General features: G+C 46.7%; 2 protein-coding genes across 3 annotated transcripts in view; one reads left to right on the forward strand and one right to left on the reverse strand.

The window, feature by feature from the left end:
• The window catches only part of Zbtb17 (zinc finger and BTB domain containing 17), a 19,718-nt gene extending 9,365 nt beyond the window's left edge, over positions 1 to 10,353 (reverse strand). For both annotated transcript variants that reach the window (XM_050155566.1, XM_050155557.1), the window contains exons 1-2: positions 10,227 to 10,353; positions 7,914 to 8,000 (exon numbers count right to left, since the gene is read on the reverse strand). The gene's annotated coding sequence lies outside the window, so the exon portion shown is untranslated. The remainder of the gene's footprint in view (positions 1 to 7,913; positions 8,001 to 10,226) is intronic.
• On the forward strand, positions 10,319 to 21,504 carry Srarp (steroid receptor associated and regulated protein). Its single transcript, XM_050152367.1, has 3 exons — positions 10,319 to 10,442; positions 19,865 to 19,951; positions 20,911 to 21,504. Exons 1-3 carry the CDS (start codon positions 10,319 to 10,321, stop codon positions 21,339 to 21,341), a joined length of 642 nt encoding a protein of 213 aa, XP_050008324.1. The 3' UTR covers positions 21,342 to 21,504.
• Positions 21,505 to 23,512: the final 2,008 nt, after the last annotated feature.

The raw sequence follows: 23,512 nt of genomic DNA on the forward strand, positions 1-23,512 counted from the left end.
AAAAAAAAAAAAAAAAAAAAAAAAGGGTTTCTCTGTGTAGCCTGAGCTGTCCTGGAACTTGCTCTGTAGACCAGGCTGGCCTCACATGCAGAGACCCACCTGCTCGTGCCTCATGAGTGCTGGGATTAAAGGTGTGCGACACTACCACCTGGCTTGATTTATTTATTTACTGGCTTTTCTCTTTTCCTTGAGCCAACACAGACTGGCCTCAGAACTCACAGTGTTCAATCCCCAGCAATATGCAAACCTTAAGTGTTGGTACACCCCCAAAATCCTCAGCTACACAAAGCTTGAGGCAAGCCTGGGAGATGTGAGGCCCTGCCTCATAAATAAATTTTAAAAAGCTGACAAAATTAAGACATTCTCAATTGGACCGCTGGGATCGCCCTGCAGCAGTGGGAGGGTTAGTCTCTGAGCCTCCCACAAAATACCACAGCACCAAGAAGCGCTTCTCCCTGGGGGGGGGTTCGAGGCCCCAGTGACATTCAGCGCAGTCCTGAGTGCTGCTGAGTCACAGTGCAACTGACTCATGCTTTGGAGAAGACACCCACATCCTTCAGGGCATGTGAAACACAGTATAGGGGCTCCTCTCAAAAGGGCACGTGGGGACAGTTGTTACCCACACCCTTTCTCTGTTTTACCACTCAAATAATATTCATTTAAAGTTAAAACAGCGGAACGGGAGGGAGCTGAGTCAGGAGGGAGGGCATTACACAGGATCAGAGGCCTTCTTTTCCATCAGAAAACCATTAAGGCATCTCTAGTTGGCTGTGGTGGAATGCACCTGGGATCTGGGCATCGGGAAGCAGAGGCTGGAGGATTGCTGCTAGTTCAAGGCCAGCCTGAGCTACCTTGTGAAACCACAAGCCACTTCCTCTACTTTCTACAAGACCTGGTGAATGACAACTTCTCAAGAAAAAAAAAAAAAAAACTCTGTAGGGAAATGGCGAATTACAAATTTTTCACAAAGAATGTGTCAGGAAGATTCTGGGAACAGAAATCCCAGGGGACGCCCTGACGCTGTGAAGAGCTGCCTGCCATTGCTGAGACCACAGCTCCTAGGCTAAGCTAGTCTGGGGCTTGGAACCAAGCAGAGCTGGTCCTAGGGCATCAGGAACCTCCATTTCCTTGCTGTATTCCTGGGCTAACAGTGGAGGCTTCGACTCCGTAAAGATGCCATGGGAGGCCATCATTATATACATAAAAACACACTGGAACAGTGAGCCAGGACAGCCAGGAGACCAGGGGGAGCCACTGCCCACAACAGTGACAGCCAGGAGACCAGGGGGCCACTGCCCACAACAGTGACAGCCAGGAGACCAGGGGGCCACTGCCCACAACAGTGACAGCCAGGAGACCAGGGGGAGCCCACTGCCAGGGGCTCACTTTCCTCAACCAGATACAACACAAGAAGGCCTCAGTGCTTGAGAACCAACGGCAGTGCCACCTCCTTTCTACAAAACATAGGACTTGCACAAGCTAAGCGGTTTCATTGAGAAAGGACACAGGACGACCATCCCACAGAGAAAAGAGACTAGTTGTCTGTGCTCAATGATTTCATTGTCCTTTAGAGCCGAATGGTATTCCGTCACACAGTTACTGCTGTTACTACCCGGCCGAACTACATGGGAAGACCAATTGCTGAAGACAACCCATGCTCTGGCTGCAGGACAGGAGAAAAGCTAGACTTGAGATTAAAGCTTCCTCCCTGCTGGCCGCCCCTCAGGGTGCCAGAAGGTGCTATGTAGACTGCTGGGGAGAGCCCTTAGCAGCAGCCCTACTCAGCCTGTCCCGCGGAGTACACCACTCCCTGGCCAGGCAGGAAGTGCCCAGTGGTGAGCCTGCTAGGGGGTAACCAAAAGATGCTTCACAGGGACGCCTGCGTGGCACTGCCAACCTGGTCAGGGTTGGAGCTGGAGAGGGCAGAGCCTACCAGGGAAGCCACAGCTGTTGTTTTACTAAGTGGATATGACATGCCCATGGAATTGCCTTCTAAATAAGGGTGTTAACCCATAGACTGATGCTACTGTCAGCACTGGTCAGAGAAGTTTCTTTTGGGAGGGGGCAGAATCAACTGCAGAGACTCCTGATCACTCGGCCAGTCATAAACAGGACATCTATACCACCCTTTAAAGCATCGGAAATCATGGCAGGGGGTGGGGGGCAGAAAGGATGTGAGCACCCGCAGGAGGGTGAGTGTTGTGGACCATGGAATTACCACACTTACAGCAGCTGTGATGACCTATGCAAGACTGGGCCCATCAACATTCTGAGATGGAGCCCAGGGGCTCAGGAGGTGGCACCCCTCTCTTAGGATCTACAAGGAGCTAACGGCTCCTAGGGGAAAGAAAAAAAGTACCCATGTTCTGGTTTTTAAAAAAAAACAAAACAAAACAAAAAACCCTCACCTGTGCTCCTATAAGCAACCCCAATTAAACTCACTGGGTTACGTGGGGGAGGCGTGAAAATAGAGGACTAGCTGGGAAGAAGGGGGAGAAAAAGACTGGAGTGTCAAGAATGTGATGGGGAAATGTCATCAAATATACTGTGTACATGTATGAAGTGTGGGAATAAAATCATATATAATTAACATGGGGTAAAAAACACTTCAGTATCCAAAGGAAGGAAGTTTATGCTGAGCATATTGCTCACACCTGACTCTCAGCAGGAGGGTGAAGGCAGGAGAATCAGGAGTCAGGAGTTCCAGGCCAGGTCAGCTACATGCCGCCTATCTCAAAAGAAAAAGAACAGAGGGAGACTTCATGGCCCTCAGTATGACTTGTGTTCTTCACATGCCAGCCCTTCCTGGGGTTTTTCCCATTAGGACTGAGTAATAAGGTTCCTTCTAGGGTTAAGATTTAAATGTTAGCCGGGCAATGGTGGCACACGCCTTCAATTCCAGCACTCGGGAGGCAGAGGCAGGTGGATCTCTGTGAGTTCGAGACCAGCCTGGTCTACAGAGCTAGTTCCAGGACAGGCTCCAAAGCCACAGAGAAACCCTGTCTCAAAAAAACAAACAAACAAACAAAAAAAAAAGATTTAAATGTTAAATGAGTCAGTTCATGAGCCTGCCAGATGACCACGATACACCTGAAGTAAGACAGAAATCACAAAGCGGCAACAAAATAGATCTATATGGGTAGGGAGCAAGCTCAGAGCAATTCTAAGAAAAAGATCTCGACAATTTAAAACTCTATTTAATGAGTTTATATCTGCATGTGTGTCAGAAGACAACCTGTGAGGTGGCTCTTTCCACCATTGGAATCCAGGGGGCAGACCCGGGCTGTGAAGCTTGTTCTCAACCCCACCCCTTCTCTTTGAGACAGAGTCTTATGCTGCCCTTGAACTCAACACATAATGAAGGACCATCTTGAACCTCTGACCCACCTGCTACTTCTCAAATGTTACATGCCCAGTTTAGGCAGAATTGGAGAGCAAACCAGCGCCTCTGTGAATGCTAGGCAGGCATGGTAGCAACTGAGCCCAGCCCAATTTCAACAGTGTCTACAGCCTGTGATAAGCATGACCTGAAATGAAGATGGGACCAGGCCTTAAAGATACCAGGAGTGAGCCGGGTGGATTAAAGTAACATGGGATGTTTGGAAGAGACTACTAGATATATGGAAATAGAACTCAGCAGGCAGGAAACCAGCTTTAAAAACAAAACAAAGGGGGGCTGGGAACATGGCTTAGTGGTTAAGAGCATTGGCTGTTCTTCTCAAGGACCTGGGTTCAATTCCCAGCACCCACATGGCAGCTCACAACTGTCTGTAACTCCAGTTCCAGGGGATATGGTACCTTCACATAGACATATATGCAGGCAAAATATCAATATACGTAAAAATAAACCTTAAAGAAAAAGGAGAGAAAATATTTAAAAATAAATAAATAAATAATAAAGATGAACTAACCTACCACCACCCCAACGAGGTCTCATTAGATATCTCAGGTGGGTCTGGAACTCACTATATAGCCCAAGCTGGCCTCAGACTCCTGATCCTGAGATTACAGATGGGCACTACACCCAGTAGGAAGTTCTTTCAACTAAGCAAAAAGTGCTACTCACAAAAGACAAAACTGGTAAATTACATGAACATTAAGGGTTTCTTTCCCAGCTGGAGAGAGGGCTCAGTGGTTAGGAGCACAGGCTGCTCTTGCAGAGGACCCTGGGTTCAGTTCCCAGCACACTGTGGTTTATACCATCTGTAACTCCAATGCCAGGGGATCTGATGCCCTCTTTTGATCTTTGTGGGTCGCCAGGCAATGCATGTGGTACAAACACACTGGCAAAACACTCATACATAAAATAAATACACCTAAAAAATAAATCTAAAAAGGTTTTCTTTTTATCACAAAGGCAGAAGACATCCCAGTGTAAAAAGGCAAGCCAAAAATCACAAAAGCACAGTTACAACACAACTTGTCTACAGAGCAAAGGATCAGTGTGGACACAATAATCAACAACACAGTGCCTACAGAGGTCATCTGGAAAGAGGGTGGGTTAGTGCCCACAGGACACACCAAAGAGACACACTGGGCCGGCAAGACAGCTCAGCATGAGGGTCCAAGTTCAGTCTTTGGAAGCCATGTAAAAGTCAAAGGAGAGCATCCACTCCATGAAGCTGTCCTCTGACTGCTGTACGTGCACCATGGCATGCACGTGTCCATGTTCTCACACACACACACTCACTTAACAGCGATGTTTGTTTTTATTTATTTAATTTTTAAGGCAGGGTTTCTCAGCCGGGCAGTGGTGGCACATGCCTTTAATCCCAGCACTCAGGAGGCAGAGGTAGGCGGATCTCTGTGAGTTCGAGGTCAGCCTGGTCTACAAGAGTTAGTTCCAGGACAGGCTTGATAGCTACAGCAAAACCCTGTTTCGAAAAACTAAAAACAAAAAGCAAAACAAAAAAAAAATTTAAAAAAGACAGGGTTTCTCTGTGTAACAGCTCTGGCTGCCCTAGAATTCACTCTATAGACCAGGCTGGTCTCGAACTCACAGAGATCCACCTGCCTCTGCTTTCCGAGTGCTGGGATTAAAAACGTGAACCACCACCACCAGGCAACAGTGATGTTTAGAAACGTTTTCAAAAAACCAAAGAAACAAAATCTTAAAAGCTTTGGTTTACTGCGGGGCATTGGGGGTGGGTGGGAAGGGAAAATGAAGTCAAACAATGGCAGCAGCCACAGGGGTAAAATGGTCTGTGATATTATCCTGTGTAGAGCTTGAAGATGCACAAGGGACATAGAACATTTTACCCTGATAGAGCTGCTACACCAGCCAAGATGAGGCTTACAGGCTTGCACCTACAATGTAATGTTTGCTTGGCTGACATACATCTCCAGTCGGTTTATATACAAGTATGTGCACACACCTCTAAGTGCATACAGTTTAGACCTAGGGAGCTTTATGATTAAATGAAAAACCAGAAATAGGAGAAGATGATACCACAGAGTGGCTCGGTTGGCACTGGGTGGTCCCACTGATATACAGCCATGATTCTTTTGCTCCCTTGTGTTCTTTGGATGTGTCTATGGCATTTCTAGGCTTGAAAGTAAAATGATGCCAACTGGTGCTGGATGGAGGAGCCTTATTTTTTATTATGGCAGCTTCTTATTTTTGTAACATGGTGATTTAGTTAAACACAATAAAGTACAGTTGTAACTGGAAAAAAAAAAACCTTTTTAAAAAGACAACCAAATAGAAAAGTGGGCAAAAAATTTAAACAGCTGTTTCAGAAAAGCTGGAAGAACAACTCTCAAGGTGTACAACCTCCCAGATGTTGGCCCTATTTTACAGATGGGGAAACTGAGTCTTGACCATGACACAGCTGGCTCTCTAGAGGGAGCCATGAGGTAGGGTGGCAGAGAGCCCTCAGTGTTCCTTCCCATCTGAAGCAACATTTACCTTTACTTCACTCTAAGTCTGCACACCACCTCAGCCCAGACCTCTGACATCAGGCAGGTCCCCTGTGCGTCCTCGCACTGATGGCCAGACCTCCAGGACAGCCTCTGTACAGTACAGTGTATGAAGATGTGTCTCTGTATTTCCTCATCTTCCTAACTGATTGGTCTAATAAAGACCTGAACAGCCAATAGCTAGGCAGGAGAGGATAGGCAGGCCTTCCAGGGAGAGATAGGAACTCTGGGAAAGAATCTGAGGTGTCAGACTCATGGTACTGAAGGGAGGTAACGAGCAACCTGGCAGAACATAGATTAATATAAATGGGTTCATTTAAGTTTTAAGAGTTAGTTGGTGGCCGGGTGGTGGTGGCTTATGCCTTTAATCCCAGAATTCAGGAGGCAGAGGCAGCAGATCTCAGTAAGTTTAAGGCCAGCCTGGTCTACAAAGCAAGTCCCAGGACAGCCAGGACTGTCACACAGAGAAACCTGTCTCAAAAAACAAACAAACAAAAAAAGAACTAGTTGGGAACAAGCCTAAGGAAGCTAAGGCAAGCTTTCATAATGAATAAACGGTTTCCAGGTCGCTGCTGGGGAGTTGGCAGTCCAACATATGGCTGTATGTGGTCGGCAGGGCTTTGCTTTTAGAGTCCAGTCCGGCCAAGCAATAGCAGTTGTCTGCTACACCCTGCGTGCAGAGCACATTCACGTGTCCAAGAACCACCAGCTACCACGTGCAGTATCCCGGGAGCACACCCAGCCCACTCTCGCTATTTCGGTGGGCTCTCCCATGGGTGGGGCCGGGCCCCACACCCCCGACCCTGTCACTCTGGGGCCAGAGCAGGTAGGTTCTGTCTCCTCCAGCAGCGGATTAGTTATGACTTGTTCTTTGCTCCAGACTCAAGATGGCTACAAAAATGCACCGTTCTAAACATCAGAGCCTTACAGGAGAGCATGAGATCCCCGCTCTCTCTTCCTGAGAGATGGAGTTCAAATGTGACGGCAGGACACGAAGGAGACAGCGTGGGCCATTAGACGGATGCCAGCACTGAAGCAAAAACCGCATGGTCAGAGAAATCCTGCTGCACAGGCAGCTCATGGGCCACTGTGGCTGCTCAACAGGCTGTAGAACGAGTACTTCTAGACTTAAGGAGTAAAGGACAAAAGCTTCTTGCTTACTTTAGCCATTGCTAGAGATTTGAACCCAGGGCCTTAAACAGACTAGGCTAGCCCTCTACCACTGGAGCCCTGTAGGACAACTTTAGGTTTTACCTAATCAAAATAAAATAAAATCTGGGTGTGGTGACACACACCTTTAAACCCAGCACCCGGATGGCACCTGCAGAGTGTGAAGCCAGCCAGGTCTACTAAAAAAAGAACCTGATAGCCAGGGGTAGAGACCCCTGTCTTAAAAAAAGAAAAAAAAAAAAAAACCAGCAAGCATACCCACTTTAGTTCTGCTGACAAAAATAAGTAACTGGATCAGCCATGATAGCTCACGTCTAACTCCTTGGATTAGGAGGTCACTCTGGGTTCAACGCCAGCCTAAGTGACAAAGCAAATATCACAGAAAACAAAGTTTCATCTACAATATCACAATAAAACTATAACAAGGATTTTTTTTTTCCACTAAATTCTGAGACAGAGTCTTGTTATGTAGCCCTCGCTGGCTTCCAACTCAAAAGGTCCACCTGCCTCTGAGTCCCCAAGGAACCAAAGGTGTGCACCACCCCTCCTGACTTTAGTCTTGAGACAGTGATCTGAGTGTAGACGATGGCTGGAAACAAGCCTGCCCTGCCCTGCTTCCTACTGCACTGAGCAATGCCAAGGTCCATCAGCACAGTGGCATACACCTTTAATCCCATCCCCGGGAGGAGGAGACAGGTGGATCTCTGTGAGTTTGGGGCCAGCCTGGCCTACAAAGTGAGTTCCAAGGCAGCCAAGGAAACAACAACAGCAACAAAAAGCTGTCTCCTGCAGACAGCGTCCGTCCTCCAGTATTACAGACATACCTCAGATCTCCAAAAAGCCGGGGGCTCTCTTTTCAGACAGTGTGCCTGTAGGAACTCCAGCTTGGCTCCCCTCCTCCAGTTCATCACCTGAATCAAAGAGACCCAAGTAGAATTATTATTGACATGCTGTAGAAAAGACTGTGTGCTGGGCCTGGGAAACAAGATGAATGATCAGGACCCCCAGGCTCCATACTCAGGAACTCCTTCCTGAGACAGGTCCGGTCAGCGCTGACGACCTGCCCAGTTTAGTGTAGCACAGACTTTCCTGAGATGTCCACAACACTGATTCTCAGCCCAGACATACCCACACCTAGGTGACCTCTGGTGGATGACAGCGGCAAGATCACCACCACATAGCTTGACCTCAGTGTTTTAGACAGGCTTTTGATTTTGTTTGTTTGTTTGTTGTTGTTTTTAGACAGGGTCTCATTCTATAGCTCAGGCTGGCCTGGAACTTGTAGTAGAGTTCAGGCTATACAGTGAGTTAAAATTCCACAGTGCTGGGATCCTAGGCATGCACCACCAACCCAGGCTTACCTGAATGCTTCTCAGGCACGTATTTTCAACCCATTTAAAACTAAATCAGCTCCTTGTCCTGCTTCCTACCGCACTGAGCAATGCCAACATCCACCAGCCAAGGACAGGGGGCAGCGCCGGGGACTTGGCTTAGCAGGCAAAAGTGCTAGCTTTGCTGTGCAAGCCTGACAACCTGAGTTTGATTCCCCAGGACCCACAGGGCAGTGGGGGCACATCTTTAATCTCAGCTTTCCTGGAGAAAGATGACAGGCAGATGGGAAATCTGGATGATTGGGGTAGCTAGCCTGCAATACACTATACAGCAGAAACAAGAAAGACCCTGACTCAACAAGCTGGAAGATGAGAACCAAATCCACTTTTGATAGGTTGTCCTCTGACCAACACATGCACTTAAAAGTGCACACACACTTTTAAGAAGAAATGGGACAATCCTGTGCCTTCTCATTGAGTTATCACCAAGTTTTATCAATTCTACCTCCAAAATTATCTCTCCCTATTCATTCCCTGCACCTAAACTTACTCAAGACCACCCTTATGCCTAGCTTAAATTAGCCTGGCGATCTCTTAATTGCCTTCAGGCTCACTCCTTTATTCCTCTTGGACTTGCCCAGTGATCTTTCTTGTCCACAGACCTGATTCTTAAGTGCTTTCCCCTTAACCTAAAAGTTAAGAGTGCTTGGCTGGGCAGTGGTTGGTGCACACCTTTAATCCCAGCACTCGGGAGGCAGAGGCAGGTGGATCTCTGTGAGTTCGAGGCCAGTCTGGTCTACAGAGCTAGTTCCAGAATAGGCTCCAAGCTACACAGAAACCCTGTCTCGAAAAACAAAACAAAAAAAGTTAAACATGCTAAACTCTGTAATGTCCCAAAGACTTATTAGAGCCTCCCGGGCCTTATTGCCCATCTCTGCTAGAGGAAGCAGAGCATCCTCACAGACAACATCTTCAACTAAGGATATACACCCTTCCCCTGCCTCACTTCCCCAAACATCCTTTAGGCCCAGCTTCCCGGGAGAATGGAACCGCCTGGATTACTTAGATTGAGCTAAGCCTCCCTTCCTACAGGGGCAGTGGTATCTGAAAAGCCTCTTTCTCCCACCTGAGGTTGCTCTCTGAATGGTTATGACACATACCAGCAGGGGACTTTCCGGACATTCACTCTCTAAACTATAAGCATGCTAGGCTCCGTACAACCTATTACCTCAAGACAGGTTTTTATCATAATCCGTGCTTTAAGGATGAGGAAACAGAGAGAGTCTCCGCTTGGTGCTGGGAACCCTGGTCCCACCTGCGGACTTATTCCGCAGGCATCTGTCGTCAGATCTGTCAGGCGCGGAGAGAAGGAGGGAAACACGGTGGACGGATGGGTGGATGAGTGAATGAATGAGCGGTCTACGGTGGGGGCAGCGCCCGCCCCTATTCCACAACACATCCAGACCGGCCCCGCGCCGCCCCGCACTTGGCCCCCACGCGGCCGCAGCACGCCCACCCGCCGCGGCCCGGCGCGCGGGGTCAAGGGGCGGTGACAGCCCGGCAGCGGGGGCGGAGATGGCACCAGCCGCGGTGTCACCCAGCCCTGGAGGCGACTCGCGCCCCTTCGGCAGCACGGGTGCACGGGCCACCCCTCCGGGCCGCTCCCGTTGCTCCCCGGCCCGCGGCGCCTTCCACCCGAGCCTCCCCTCCCCCACACAACCGTCCCGGCATCCCGAGTCCCCGGCCCCAGCCGACTCGGTCCCTCCTTCCAGGACTCCCCGGCCGCCCTCACTGGCCGAGCCTCACCTGCCATGTCCCGAACCCGACCACAGAGGGAGGTGCATCACGGCCGCGAGAAGGCCAGGGACAGAGCTTCACGGCAGACAAAGGGCGCCGCCATGTTAGAGCCGGGCGGAACCGACCTCGCCGGCTTCCCGGCACTGACTTCCGTCGCCGGCACAGCGCTACACTACGTGCGCGATCGCCGACATGCGCATGCGCCTAGCCAGCCGAAAGTTCTCCGTTAGTAGACTTCGGTAATTGTCCCCGTTTTAACTCCTATCTTGGTTTCCCACTCCAAACAGATAAACAGCTGCATTTAATGTGTGCCAGACAGCATGTTCATCGTCTCATGTGTTCTTCACACTACAAAACCGTGTTATTTCTCCTTTTTTGTTTTGTTTTTCGAAACAGGGTTTCTCTGTAGCTTTGGTGCCTGTCCTGAAACTCATTCAGTAGACCAGGCTGGCCTCGAACTCACAGAGATCCGCCTGCCTCTGCCCCCTGAGTGCTGGAATTAAAGGCGTGCGCCACCATCAACCGACTCTCCTCTTTTCTTGAAGGAGTGAAAACTTAGGTGCAAAAAGGGTTAAGTTGCTCATATTTGCACATCTTTGTGACAGAACAGAGATGCTAACCTAGTTGTGGCTCCCATTATGTTTTGGTAATATTTTTGCAGTACCGGGGATCAACAGCAACTTGGACTGGGTAGATGGCTCAATGGGCAACGTGCTTGGGAACTCAAGCTCAATCATGAAAAACCACATTAAAGGCCAGGGGGCAGGAGAGATGGCCCAGAGGTTAAGAGCACGTTTGCTCTTGCAAAGGACTTAGCTTCAGTTCCCAGCACCCACATGGTGACTCCAATTTCAAGAGATCGGATGCCTTTTTTTCTGGTGTCTGCAATAAGTAGGTGGTGCACATACATACATTAGACAAAATACTCAGACACATAAAATAAGTCTTAAATAAAACAAAAAACCTCTCCTGCCCACATGTGATCAAAAACACCTGGTGCAGATGGGCCAAACAAACGTCTTTAGACAGTAAAAACAGGTGGCTGGTTATCGCCCATAAATAACAGCCTCTAGCGTTTCAGGAACTGTCTGTCCTTGGGCAAGGGGATTGCAGATCAGAGGCATTTTTGATTCATGGATATCTACAAATTGAAGCATAGTAAATTGAAACTTTGGCTATCACATTCCTCCTTGAGTTGTATCCTGAGTCAAATCCTTGACTCTGTGATGGGTACCTGTTTATATTGGGATCTAAAAACCATCAGCTTAGGGGCTGGAGAGATGGCTCAGTGGTTAAGAGCATTGCCTGCTCTTCCAAAGGTCCTGAGTTCAATTCCCAGCAACCACATGGTGGCTCACAACCATCTGTAATGAGGTCTGGTTCCCTCTTCTGGCCTGCAGGCATACAAGCAGACAGAATATTGTATGCATAATAAATAAATATTTAAAAAAAAAACCATCAGCTTAATGGTACCCAGACAGAAATTATCACTTAGTTAAAGTATCAGTGGTACAAGAGCCAATAACAAGAAGGGCCAAAGGACTGGTGGTGGCTGACACCAGAGTTACTATCTAGGAAGAACCTGGAAATAAGAATGGGGACCAGTTATTTCCTTCATCTCAAGGCCCTTTTTTGCAATGACTTTTTTTTTAGTACAGTCATATTATTCTTAATGATTTCTGAGTGGTTTACATAGAAACAATTTCCTCTAAAGCCATATAATAATCTCTCTGTTTTACATAGAACAGGTTGAATGCCCTATCAAACTATGGGGCTATTTTAGCTAGTGAATCTACCTGTTGATAGTTCTGGGTCTATTTGGTTTTAACAGGTACCTCTCTTGGTATGTCAATAGGCACTATAGGTAGCTATTTTGTCCCTTAAACAGGGAGTTTCCTTTTGATCTAACATTTCAGCCTGCTGGGGGACAAGGGGAAGTACTCTCTTGTGTAACTACTTCCTGCTGAGACTATGGAATTGTTGTCAGGGCCCAGGAAAGCTGCAATGCTATTCAAAGGCAAGGGGGGAATTCAGACAATGGGACATTCATCAGAATCATCTGGTTAGCTCACCCAGCTGAGGAGACGGGGAGCATTAACACAGGCTGGACTGGTCCACATCAGCTTTCAGCACGGCCAGGGCTCGCAGTCATTTGGAGCAGGTTGCAGTCAGCAGCTGATGCTTGGATGTGTCTGTCAGCCAAGTGGAAATCTGCTAAGACAGATATAGACTAGGGACAGAAACTGACATTTAGGATCTTAAAGGAAAATCTTATATTTGGAAATTTCAGCCTGTAGTCCTAGTAATTGGCGAAGAGGAGGATCCCCAAGATCAGGAGAGAGAGAGAAAAATACCTCAGGAATAGTCAGGTGGGCAAACTTAGGCTGAACCTATCTGAAGTCCATATGACCTGTGAGAAGTGGATCCAAGTCTTATGACCCCCCCTCAGTTCTCTGAAGTTTATGTAATTCTTTTAGTTTACAAAAAGACATAAAGCTTTTAGATACATTAGCATTACCAATATGTATTGGTTTTCTCACTGTAGCTCATTCAAGTAGCAGGTGTCTGTAAAACACTGGGGCCGACGCACACCTTTGGGTCCTAGCATAAGCTTCAGATTAGGGTTAAAAAGCATGAATATTTTTTTTCCTTTTCCAGAGACCCAGATATAGATTGGACAGAAATGTGTCTGGCCCAGTGAGAAGCACATTTAAATTTACACTTAAAAAGAAGACAACCAAAAGAAATCTAAAATCGTGAGCTTGTGACTGAACAGTAACTAGTCAGTGTGCTACCAGCTTATCAGAACTCCGGTGAGCAGTATTAAAACTCTGAACTTTGGAAACCTTAGTGTAACAATAGCATAGAAGGGGAAGGAAATCTGAAAAAAAGTTTGTATTTTCACATACCTTAAATCGTTTCTGATACCTTTACAACTTACATTTACTTCTTTCTTAAATTTAATTTTTTTTTTCCAAACGGAGCTTCTCTGTGTATTTTTGGCTGTCCTGGAACTCACTCTGTAGACCAGGCTGGCCACAAACTCACAGAGATCCACCTGCCTCTGCCTCCCGAGTGCTGAGATTAAAGGCATATGCCACCATGCCTGGCTTAATTTACTTTTTTTTTCTTTATTTTACATTCCAACCACAGTTCCCTTCCCACTCCCCCTCCCACCACATTTACATTTTTAATCATTTTCTGAGATCCTCAAAACTTACTTAAGCTTTGACATCCTCAGACGCTTATATAACTTAGACCATGAGAACTTACATAGACTCATATCCTCAGACTGTTATATACCTTGGAACATTTTTTTTTGATTTTTCCGTAGCTTTTTGGTTCCTGTCCTGGAACTAACTCTTGTAGACCAGGCTGGCCTCGAACTCACAGAGATCCGCCTGCCTCTGTCTCCCAAGTGCTGGGATTAAAAGCATGCGCCACTACCGCCCGGCTCCTTGGAACAATTTTTAGACCCTTGCATAGACTTTAACCCCTTTTCTTTCCAACGACTCGTTTACCAGAGACACAATTAGTTATTACTGAGAACAATCATTTCAAATCGTGCTCATTTAGTGGAGAATTATACCGGAAACCTGTTTATTTTTTCATATGAAGCCTGTTAGCAAGGCAAACCTGTCTACCTTTTCTCACCAGGTAGCTCGAGAAAAAAGTAAGTCTTGACTTTTACATAGGAAGTGAGCTAACAAGCTGGCTGCAGCCTTGGGGAAGAACCTGGTTGTCTGCTGCTGCTAAGCTGACCAAGCTATAGCTAGCCCAGCCATCTGTACCATCAGAAATCTGAGAAGGATAAATACAAATACCATGATATATAATTCAAATGCCCTATGTATCAATTAAAATGACAGAGTCTAGTCCATTACCTGTCTAGGTCATCCCGGATGCCTGAGGTCCCAGGACGGCATCAGTCTTCAGCTGCCAGGTCGAGAGGTGAGAGGCTTCCTGTGGAGAAGGAACATGGGAGAGACTGACTTTATTGTGTCCAGATGAAGTGGGACAATCAGCTCTTCAGTGTCCTGCTGGTCCACAGTTCGGGCTGGGTCCTGGTGGTAGGTGCTACACTCGGGCAGTCTTGCCTGATGGTCAGTATCACCACAATCTAGGGGGACATATCTTGGTGCCCCGTCATCTTCTTTGGAGATCTCAGGGTCACTGCTGGGATTTGGGAGTCTTTGTGAAAGTAAATTTTTTTCTATTAAACATTTTAAATGCCATGTTCATCAGATCTCTGACCATTATCTATTAAGTATATCTGAGCTAAACAAATCTAGGCTTAACTTTGAAAACAAATCTGACATGACTACATGTTTGATTATTACAGATGACTAACTACTACCCTATATTTCACAATTACATATTATATTTTTAAATGAGCTGCATAGGTACAATACCTTAAATAAGAGTAGAAACATATATTTAGTCTAACAAAAATAATCTTAAATGTGTATCAATATACAAAAATCCATTCCAATGTGAAATATTTGAGACTAGTAGTTGTTTTTTTAGTTTTTTAGTTGAAAAGTGGAGTCAATAATCTATCTTTTTATCTTATAATTTTTATTTTACTTTTTTTTTTTTTTTTGGTTTTTCGAGACAGGGTTTCTCTGTGGCTTTGGAGCCTGTCCTGGAACTAGCTCTTGTAGACCAGGCTGGTCTCGAACTCACAGAGATCCACCTGCCTCTGCCTCCCGAGTGCTGGGATTAAGGGCGTGCGCCACCACCGCCCGGCTTTATAATTTTTATTTTAAAAGTCGATGTAATAATATATCCTTTCCTTTATTCTCTTTCTTATTTTTGAAAAAGATCCCTAAATCTACCTCCTTTGTTTAGCTTCCTCCCTGACCATGACCAATAACAACTTGCAAACAACTCCTCTTAAACCATTGCAAACATTCACCAAATGAACAGAAACCACCCACCCACCTCTTGGGGATGTGGGCATTGTGTTCTCTAGACGGCTTCCTGTTGTCTTGGGGTGACAGCATCTCTAGGGGACCCTTAGAACATTGGAATAATAGTCAAGAGCTAGCTGTATGCTTTTTTTTCAGTCTCTGTGTGATGGGAGAGTGTGGAGCTTAGCTGAAGTCTTGGCTGGAGGAGTCTGTGAGGCTGGACCACCTCAGTTAGCACCTTTGGAGTTGTTCTGGATGCAGAATCTTGAGGAAACAGTAACTGAGGCATTCTGAGAGGCTGGAAAACCTGTGCTGATTGTCTGGTCTTTACTCATGCCTAGTCCTTTTGTTCTGAATACATACAAACCTTTTGTTTTTGTTTTATTTTATTATTTTTGAGACATAATTTCTCTCTACTTCAAAGCCTGTCCTGGAACTTGCTCTGTTGTAGACCGTGCTGGCCTTGAACTCACAAAGATCTGCTTGTCTCTGCCTCCCAAGGCTGGGATTAATGTGCCACCACCACCGGTAAACATACCAACTTTTAAAGGTAACATACATATCTGAAAAATATGGAATGTGTGCTATACACAAGTCAGCTAAAGATGATTTGTTTTATGTTTGAGCAGACAAAAGGCATCTGTCAACTTTATAAGTCCGTTTGGACTGTATAACCAAACCGTTATGAGGATTCTGTAGCCAACAAGATTTTTTTTGCGTCTTATCCAGTCTCAGAGCTGTTCCCACGTAGAGGGATCAGCATACATGTCACCTGTCCTGTAGTCTTTCCTGGCTGCCTCCCTCACGTCTGCACCCAAGGTCTCAGGAGGTCTCCCCATGTCAAATCTGATCTTTATTAGTTGTGAAGGAATCCATAGCTTTTCATTTCCTATGAAAACAAAAGCACAACCTTTCCTCCAATGCAATCCATCTCCCGACTTCCATTCTGAAGCCAAGACATCCCTAAAGTATATAGGCTGGGTTAATTCAGCAGTTCCTTCCACAATCCAATGTCTTTCAGCAGCTGACTTTCGTTCATCAGCATTTAAAAAACTCAAAGTCAACAAAGCAACAAACCTCCTAACTCTTTTATTTTTAAGCTCAAATATTAACAATATAAAGCATTCCATAAACTTAAAATGTGCCATAGCCTTGTAAATATAAGTAGATTTTTAAAAAACTGTTTCTTAAAGAAATATGTATCTTGCCTGGTGGTGGCACACTCCTTTAATCCCAGCATTTGGGAGGCAGAGGCAGGTGGATCTCTGTGAGTTCAAGGCCAGCCTGGTCTACAAGACCCAGTTTGAGGAGAGGTTCTAAGGCTACTGAGAAACCTTGTCTTGGAAAACAAAAACAAAAAAAAAATCTAGCTTTTAAATTTTCTGTAAAACTCTAAAGTTTTCTCTTAAAGAAGTTAAATTCTCTCCGGTGTATTTTTACAATATCGAAAATAAAGTACCTTTTTTAACTTTAAGAAAGAAGATATAGGGCACAGTTACAATCTGCATAACATAAAGCCAAGCTCCAATAGTGGAAACAACTCAAAGCTCAAGATCTGGGGTGCATTCAAAATCCTTTAGGTTTTCTGGAGAGACTTAGAGCATCTGTGACCCCACCCTTGGGAGCATATACATAGCCTGCCCTCTAGTTCCCCAGCCTGCTCCATTTCGTTGTGGCTGGTGCTTATGGTGCCTATAACATGGTGCTGGCATTTCTAAAACTGCTCATGTCCACCATTGGAACTGGGCTCTTCAGGAACTCTAGCCCTGCCATACCTTTGCAAACCTCAGCTGCTCCCCACGATTCCTTCACGTCTTTAAAACCATTGTCAGCTGGGTGAATCTTAAAAAGTTAACGGTCAGCGCAAGGTACATTCTTGCATATGAATGCAGGGAGGTGCAGCTTTCATGTTATTAAACAAGCATTGTTTTCAAATCCTATCTTTCATAAACCTTGTTTTCATGACAGTGTTGGACTCTAGCGTCCAAACACCGAGAAGGAGTCACCCCCAGAGACCACCTCACACACCACAGCCGATGCAAAAGCATGAGGATTTTATTAATTCTGTCATGACAGGGACCCTCAGCATTCGGGAAGCCGAGAGACCTCGAATAGCTGGTACAGTCTACTTTTAAAGGGGCCACAGAAACAAGGGGGGGGGTTGTTCTTTGACTATTCTGATTGGCTTATTCGAAAGGGCTATTACCAATAATTGACTGGAGAGCTGTTGCCAGATCAGATGAGGTAAGAGGTCATTTTGACTCCGTGTCCCAGGGGACTGAATCAAAACATACGTATATGGGTAATTGTTCAGGAACTGAGTTCGTGCGAGTGTAGCTGTTAGGTCCTTGGTTCCCAGGGGAGGAGGGGAAGCACTATGGCACCGAGGCTGAGAGGATTCAGAATTGTCAAAAATGGCTTCAGGATTGTCTTAAAGTCTTACAACAGGACAAGAATTTCATATAAAAATCCATCCCAATCAGGCTGGAGAGATGGCTCAGAGGTTAAGAGCACTGCCTGCTCTTCCAGAGGTCCTGAGTTCAATTCCCAGCAACCATCTGTACTGAGATCTGGCGCCCTCCTCTGGTGTGCGAGCATACATGGAGGCAGAATGTTGTATACATAACAAATAAATAAATCTTAAAAAAAAATCCATTCCCAATCAAAGTATCTTAGAGACCCATTTTTTGCCTCTTTGGTAGGCGCACTCCCCGCAGTCACCTTTAATCAAGGTGATGGCAGTGAAATCACACAACGTCCATCTTCCCTAACCCTAGCTGCCAGACACACGACTGCCCAAAGATGGTGGCAGTTCAAATTGGAATCATGCCTGTGAAATCACGCCGCCACCGCCCGGCTCAATAACTATTTCATATGGATCATTTCACAGCCTCCTGAGCTTTTGTTTAAAATTACCTCTTTGGCCACCACCGCCCGGCCGATTGCCTTGGCTTTGAATTCCCCTGATCTGGCCACTGAAGTCCTCTGTCCTTGAGACAGTGGTAGGACTGAGGCCCAAAGAGCTACTTAAGAAACTTGAAGCCAGCCGGGCGGTGGTGGCACACACCTTTAATCCTAGCACTTGGGAGGCAGAGGCAGGCAGATCTCTGTGAGTTCGAGACCAGCCTGGTCTACAAGAGCTAGTTCCCAGGACAGGCTCCAAAGCCATAGAGAAACCCTGTCTCGAAAAAAAAAAATCTTAAAATTACCTCTTTGAAATTGGTTGCTAAATTCTGAAATAATGTTAATAATGTTAAGATTAAAATATGTTATGAATGGTATTAAAGATAGCTATATCTGTAACTAAAATATAAAGTACATATATTTTTTAATTAATTCAGTATCCTGAGATAAAATTGTTTAAATTTGGCAGGTCGTGGTGGCACACACCTTTAATCCTAGCATCCTGGAGGCAGAAATAGGCAGAGCTCTGTGAGTTCAAGGCCAGCCTGGTCTGTGGAGTGAGCTCCAGGACAGACTCCAAAGTTACACAAAAACCCTGTCTCAAAAAAACCAAAACCAAAACAACAAAAACAAAGCAAAAAACAAACAAAAATTGTTTAAATTTCTATCACAGTCTTTCCTTAAGTATTGATTTTTTTCTTGCTAAATAAACATTTAAAAACCTATAATTAAGTATATTTTCTTGTTAGACAAAGCCTTTGCTTTTCAGATAGTCCTTGCCTTAAGTGTATAAAATCCGCTGAAAGAATGATGCCTACTTCCAGGATAGGCACCAAAGCCACAGAGAAACCCTGTCTTGAAAAAAAAAAAAAATGATGCCTATAGTCCAGCTAAATTACATAGTAATTGTAAACATGGTTCTGTTGGACAAATATTTAAATTTCCTTATAAACATTGGTCTGTTAGATAAAGAAATAACACAAGGGCTACACAGAGAAATCCTGTCTCGAAAGAATAGAAAAGTAATATATGTGTGCGTGTGTGCATGTGTGTGTAAAATAGTTCATAGAATACAAACAGCTGTAAGTACAGGGGAACTATATAGTCAGTTTGGTAAATTTTGGTTATTTTAGATAGGATCGCCATTTTGGACTGAGGTAGAGGTAAGAGCCAGTGATTGGCTGCTTTGCTTTTCTGACCTTCAGGTTGAACCCCAATTTCTCTCTCTGAGTTTCTATTAATCGTGCATCACGGTATAACAACTATGTCACAAGTCAGCTACAGAAGGTGTAGAAAACAATTCATCCGTAGCTCATAACGGCAAACACTTCTGATACAGAGGCTTACTTACTTATCCTGGAGCTTGCTCTGTAGACCAGGCTAGCCTCAAACTCTCGATCCCTTCCCGCCTCTTCCTCCCAAGTGCTGGGATTAAAGGAGTGTACCACCTCCACCCCGTAGGAGTTTCTTCTTTAATGACCTTTATCAGGAATTCCTGTCTCCTGAAGACTGCTGTCCTGCCCACGACTGAGCCTCACCTACCCGAGAAGCTAGGAATGTGCTTCCTACCTAAGAGGGACCTTGTAATAGTTAATAGACTGTGTAGTCCTGAATGAACAGAACGTCATAGCTGGCCAACAGGAGGACCCGTGAGTGAAAACTCCTGGAAAGATTCTGTGTGCAGAGCCTGGTGGGCTAGAGTTTCAACACTGTGACGGGGTTGGAATGTGTGGGCCCAGGGGCTAATCACCTTATCACGGGCTCAGTTGTGGCCCACCGGAACAGCCATCCCCGCCTTCCCCCTGTGTTGTAACTAACATCCAAGGACAGTCTCAGACTGTGGCAGCAGGGCTTCCTCAACAGAGCCCCAGGACCGGGGAGCCAGCCTCAAGGAGTCTAGCCTGGAGATGAGCTGTGGTAAGATGTGGCACAGGGCTTCTCAGCACCAGGGAAAAGGCCAGCTGAGGAGGAGTGGCAGGCGTGGGGCTGATGACTGGGGGTGTACGGCTGTCACCAGCCCTGTATCAACCAACAAACAGAGCATACGTGTCCTCTGAACCGGGCCAGGATAGGTAGGCCCACCAGGTAGGGAAGAGAGCTGGGGTACTATTTGCAGGGTGTCAGAGAACAGCTTTGGAGTTGATCTTATTCTACTGTCAGATGAGATCACATGGGTTGTCAGGCCACAGTAAGCAATTTCGCCTTCTGAGCCATCTCCCTAACTTAGTTGTGTCTGTGTGTTGAGGGGGAGTGGTTTTGTGCACCATGGTGGTGCACACCTTTAGTCCCAGCACCTGGGAGGCAGAGGCAGGTGGATCTCTGAGAGTCTGAGGCCAGGCTGGTCTACAGAACAAGTTCCAGGACAGCCAGGGTTACACAGACTCTCTCTCTCTCTCTCTCTCTCTCTCTCTCTCTCTCTCTCTCTCTCTCTGTGTGTGTGTGTGTGTGTGTGCGTGTGTGTGTGTATGTGACATGAGTCTAGGCTCATGCTTGTGCAGAAGTCTGACCACCCGGGTCGTCTCCCCAGCCCCCAGCCCACCCCTGCAAATGCTGTGTAAAGATACTCCCTGGGCCATTCATGAGCAAGATACGCCCAGGGGTGAGGTTCCCACAAACAGGTGAGACAGGGAAAACACAGTTTAAACTTAGGTATTGGGCCAGTGAGAGTACCGAGTGGGTAAAGGCGCTTGCAGCCAAGTCTGACCTGAGTCCAATTCCCTAGACCCACGCTGTAGAACGAAGAACAGATTCCACGAGTTGTCCTCTGATCTCCACATGCATAACATGGCTCATGTGTGTCTACACACAAAATCAACAAGGCAATCAACTTAGTTGACTATGCTAACCCAAACTTCTGGCCTCTCCCTTCCTTTTAGCTATGCAGCCGGCGGGCCCCCAAAAGGCTGTCCCCACAGCTCACCTCACTGTCGTTATTGACTGTGCTACTGGAAAGCAGATCTCCCTGGCGGCACCCCCAGTGCCACCCCAAGCATCAAGACCCAGCCAGGGATGTGTCACTCCGCCCATGAAGACTTTTGTTATGTTCTGTGGAGAAAACACGCTGCGTGGGACTCAAGACTTTCCGCTCAGTTGCAGGCCTCTTGCCGGGACCAAAGATACCGTGCCATCCGACAGAGGACTCCCAGCTCCAGCTTCCCTCCCTGCCAGTCCGCCGAGTCCCCAAGACGATCCTCAAGCCCAAAGGAGCTTCTTGAAGCCTGGAGCTACTGAAAGGCGCGCAGTTTGGGACACAGTTAAATGCTCACTCCAAGCGCTCTCTGCCTGTGTCTGTGGGCAGGCTGAGTAGTTTGGCCGGATCTGTGGGGGTGGGGGAGAACCTGGGAATGCTGTAGTCTTTGGAGTCTGAGCCCAGGAAGGCATCCTGGATGTGTTGAAGGATGTAAGAGCCAGTCACGTCTCTGTCCTCTTCCCCATCCTCTGCCAGGCTCTCAGCTAAGGCCAGGCATGGTACCAAGCAAGCACCTTCTACCTCCCCTACAGGATACTGCCGATGATGTCACGACTTTCCTGCCGCTTGGGAAGGGAGAAGGGTTGAGCAAGTGACCAAATAAATAAATGTTTTGAGCGTTGCTGAGCAGCTCTGTTTTTTTTTAAATATTTATTTATTTATTATGTATACAACAGTCTGTCAGCAGGCCAGAAGAGGGCACCAGACCTCATTACAGATGGTTGTGAGCCACCATGTGGTTGCCGGGAATTGAACTCAGGACCTCTGGAAGAGCAGGCAATGCTCTTAACCACTGAGCCATCTCTCCAGCCCTGAGCAGCTCTGTGACACGATACAAAAGTGTCTTTCCTGGTGCAGGGCTTGGAGAGAGAGAAAGAGGGAGGAATGGGAAGTGGGCAGGGCCCTTTTAAAAGGGAACGTAGTGAATGCACGCAGGCAATGCTCTTAGTGGCTACAGCTGAGGAAGAATCCTGTCAAGACCCCAAGGTCAGGCCAGTTCAGATGCCTGAAAGATAACACGGGGATGCAGTATGAGCTGAAAAACAGAAAGAGCTAGCCCTAAGGAATTTTTTTCTCCTTATGGAAACTCATGCACCCGTCACAGATACCTCATCCCAGAGCAAGCCAGGGAGAGGTCCTCGGTGGCGGTTTCCCTGTGTGATGGTCAGGGCCAGTTGTAATCCGGGAGGTGCCTGGAAGGCTGTGGAGCAGTGGGGGGAGGGGGGATAGGCTCTGGGAAACTCCGTCTTCAAAGGAGGGAGATGGGGCTAGGAGGCAGCTCGGTTGGTAACTGCTTACCCCTTATGAGCCAAGCACTGAATTTAATCCCCAGTACCAAATAAACCAGGCACGGTGGCACACAGCTGTAATCTTCGTACCCATAAAGTGACAGCAGGGTTGGAAGGGCAAGGTCATTGTTAGGTACGGAGTGAATCTGAGGCCAGCCTGGGCTACAGGAGCAGAGGGAGCAGTGTACAGAAATGCAATGGAGCATCATGACAGGCATGGAGACATAGGCCTGTCACCCCAGCACTTGGGAGAAGGAAGCAGGACCACCAGGTTCAAAGTCATCCTCAGATGGGCAAGGGTGACCCTGTTAAGAAAGAAAAAGGGGGCTGTAGAGATAGCTCAGAGGTTGAGAGCACGGGCTGCTCTTCCAGAGGTCCTGAGTTCAATTCCCAGCAACCACATGGTGGCTCACAACCATCTGTAGTAAGATCTGGTGCCCTCTTCTGGTGGGCAGGGATACATGCAGACAGAACACTGTATACAACCAACAAATAAACAATCTTTTCTATTAAAGAAAAAATCCCTAAAATGGATGGGATGTCACACCCCACCTGTCATTCCGACACACAAGAGACTGAGAGTTGTAGGCTAGCCCGGATCACATATAAAGACTGTCTTAAAGCCAAAACAATAATGGCCTAGGCTAAGGCAGAGACTTGCCTAGCACATCTGGAACACTGGGTTTGAGTCCCAGCACCTCGTAAACCAAGCATGGGGATGCACATCTGTAATACCAGGACTTGGAGGGTGGTGGCAGGCAGGACAGAAATTTAAAGTAATTGTTTGAGGCCGGGACTCAATGAAATCCTTCTCAGAAAAGGGTGGGGGTCAGCAAAAGTGATGGCTCTGTAGTTAGAGCATAGACTACTACCTTGGAGAGGACCTGAGTTTGGACTTCAGCTTTCCCGGCTTCCCAGGGGGCACACCTTTACATAGATAAATACACGTGCACATGAACCAAAAAACTTTTAAAACTCAGGCCATGGTGACACTGCCCTTGACCCTAGTACTCGAGAACCAGAAGTAGACGGATCTCTAAGTTTGAGGCCAGCCGTATCTACAGAGTTCCAGACAGCCAAGGTTACACAGAGAAACCCTGTATTGAAAACAAAAAACAACAAAGAAAAGAAAAGGAAGAGAAGGACTATAGACTCCTCCCCTCCTGACTACAGGACCATGGGCAGGCAGGCAGGAAGCCTAGGGGATGAACATTAACTCAG

Source organism: Alexandromys fortis, unplaced genomic scaffold (assembly GCF_014885135.2).
Source record: "Alexandromys fortis isolate MF-2015 unplaced genomic scaffold, M_Fortis_MF-2015_v1.1 scaffold_26, whole genome shotgun sequence".
Lineage (NCBI taxonomy): Eukaryota > Metazoa > Chordata > Mammalia > Rodentia > Cricetidae > Alexandromys > Alexandromys fortis.

Coding starts and splice junctions, on each gene's coding strand:
- Srarp (XM_050152367.1), top strand. CDS start 10,319: ATGTTAGAGCCGGGCGGAACCGACCTCGCCGGCTTCCCGGCACTGACT. Junction 10,443..19,864: donor TAGCCAGCCGAAAGTTCTCC/GTTAGTAGACTT, acceptor ATCCAAGGACAG/TCTCAGACTGTGGCAGCAGG. Junction 19,952..20,910: donor TAGCCTGGAGATGAGCTGTG/GTAAGATGTGGC, acceptor CCTTCCTTTTAG/CTATGCAGCCGGCGGGCCCC.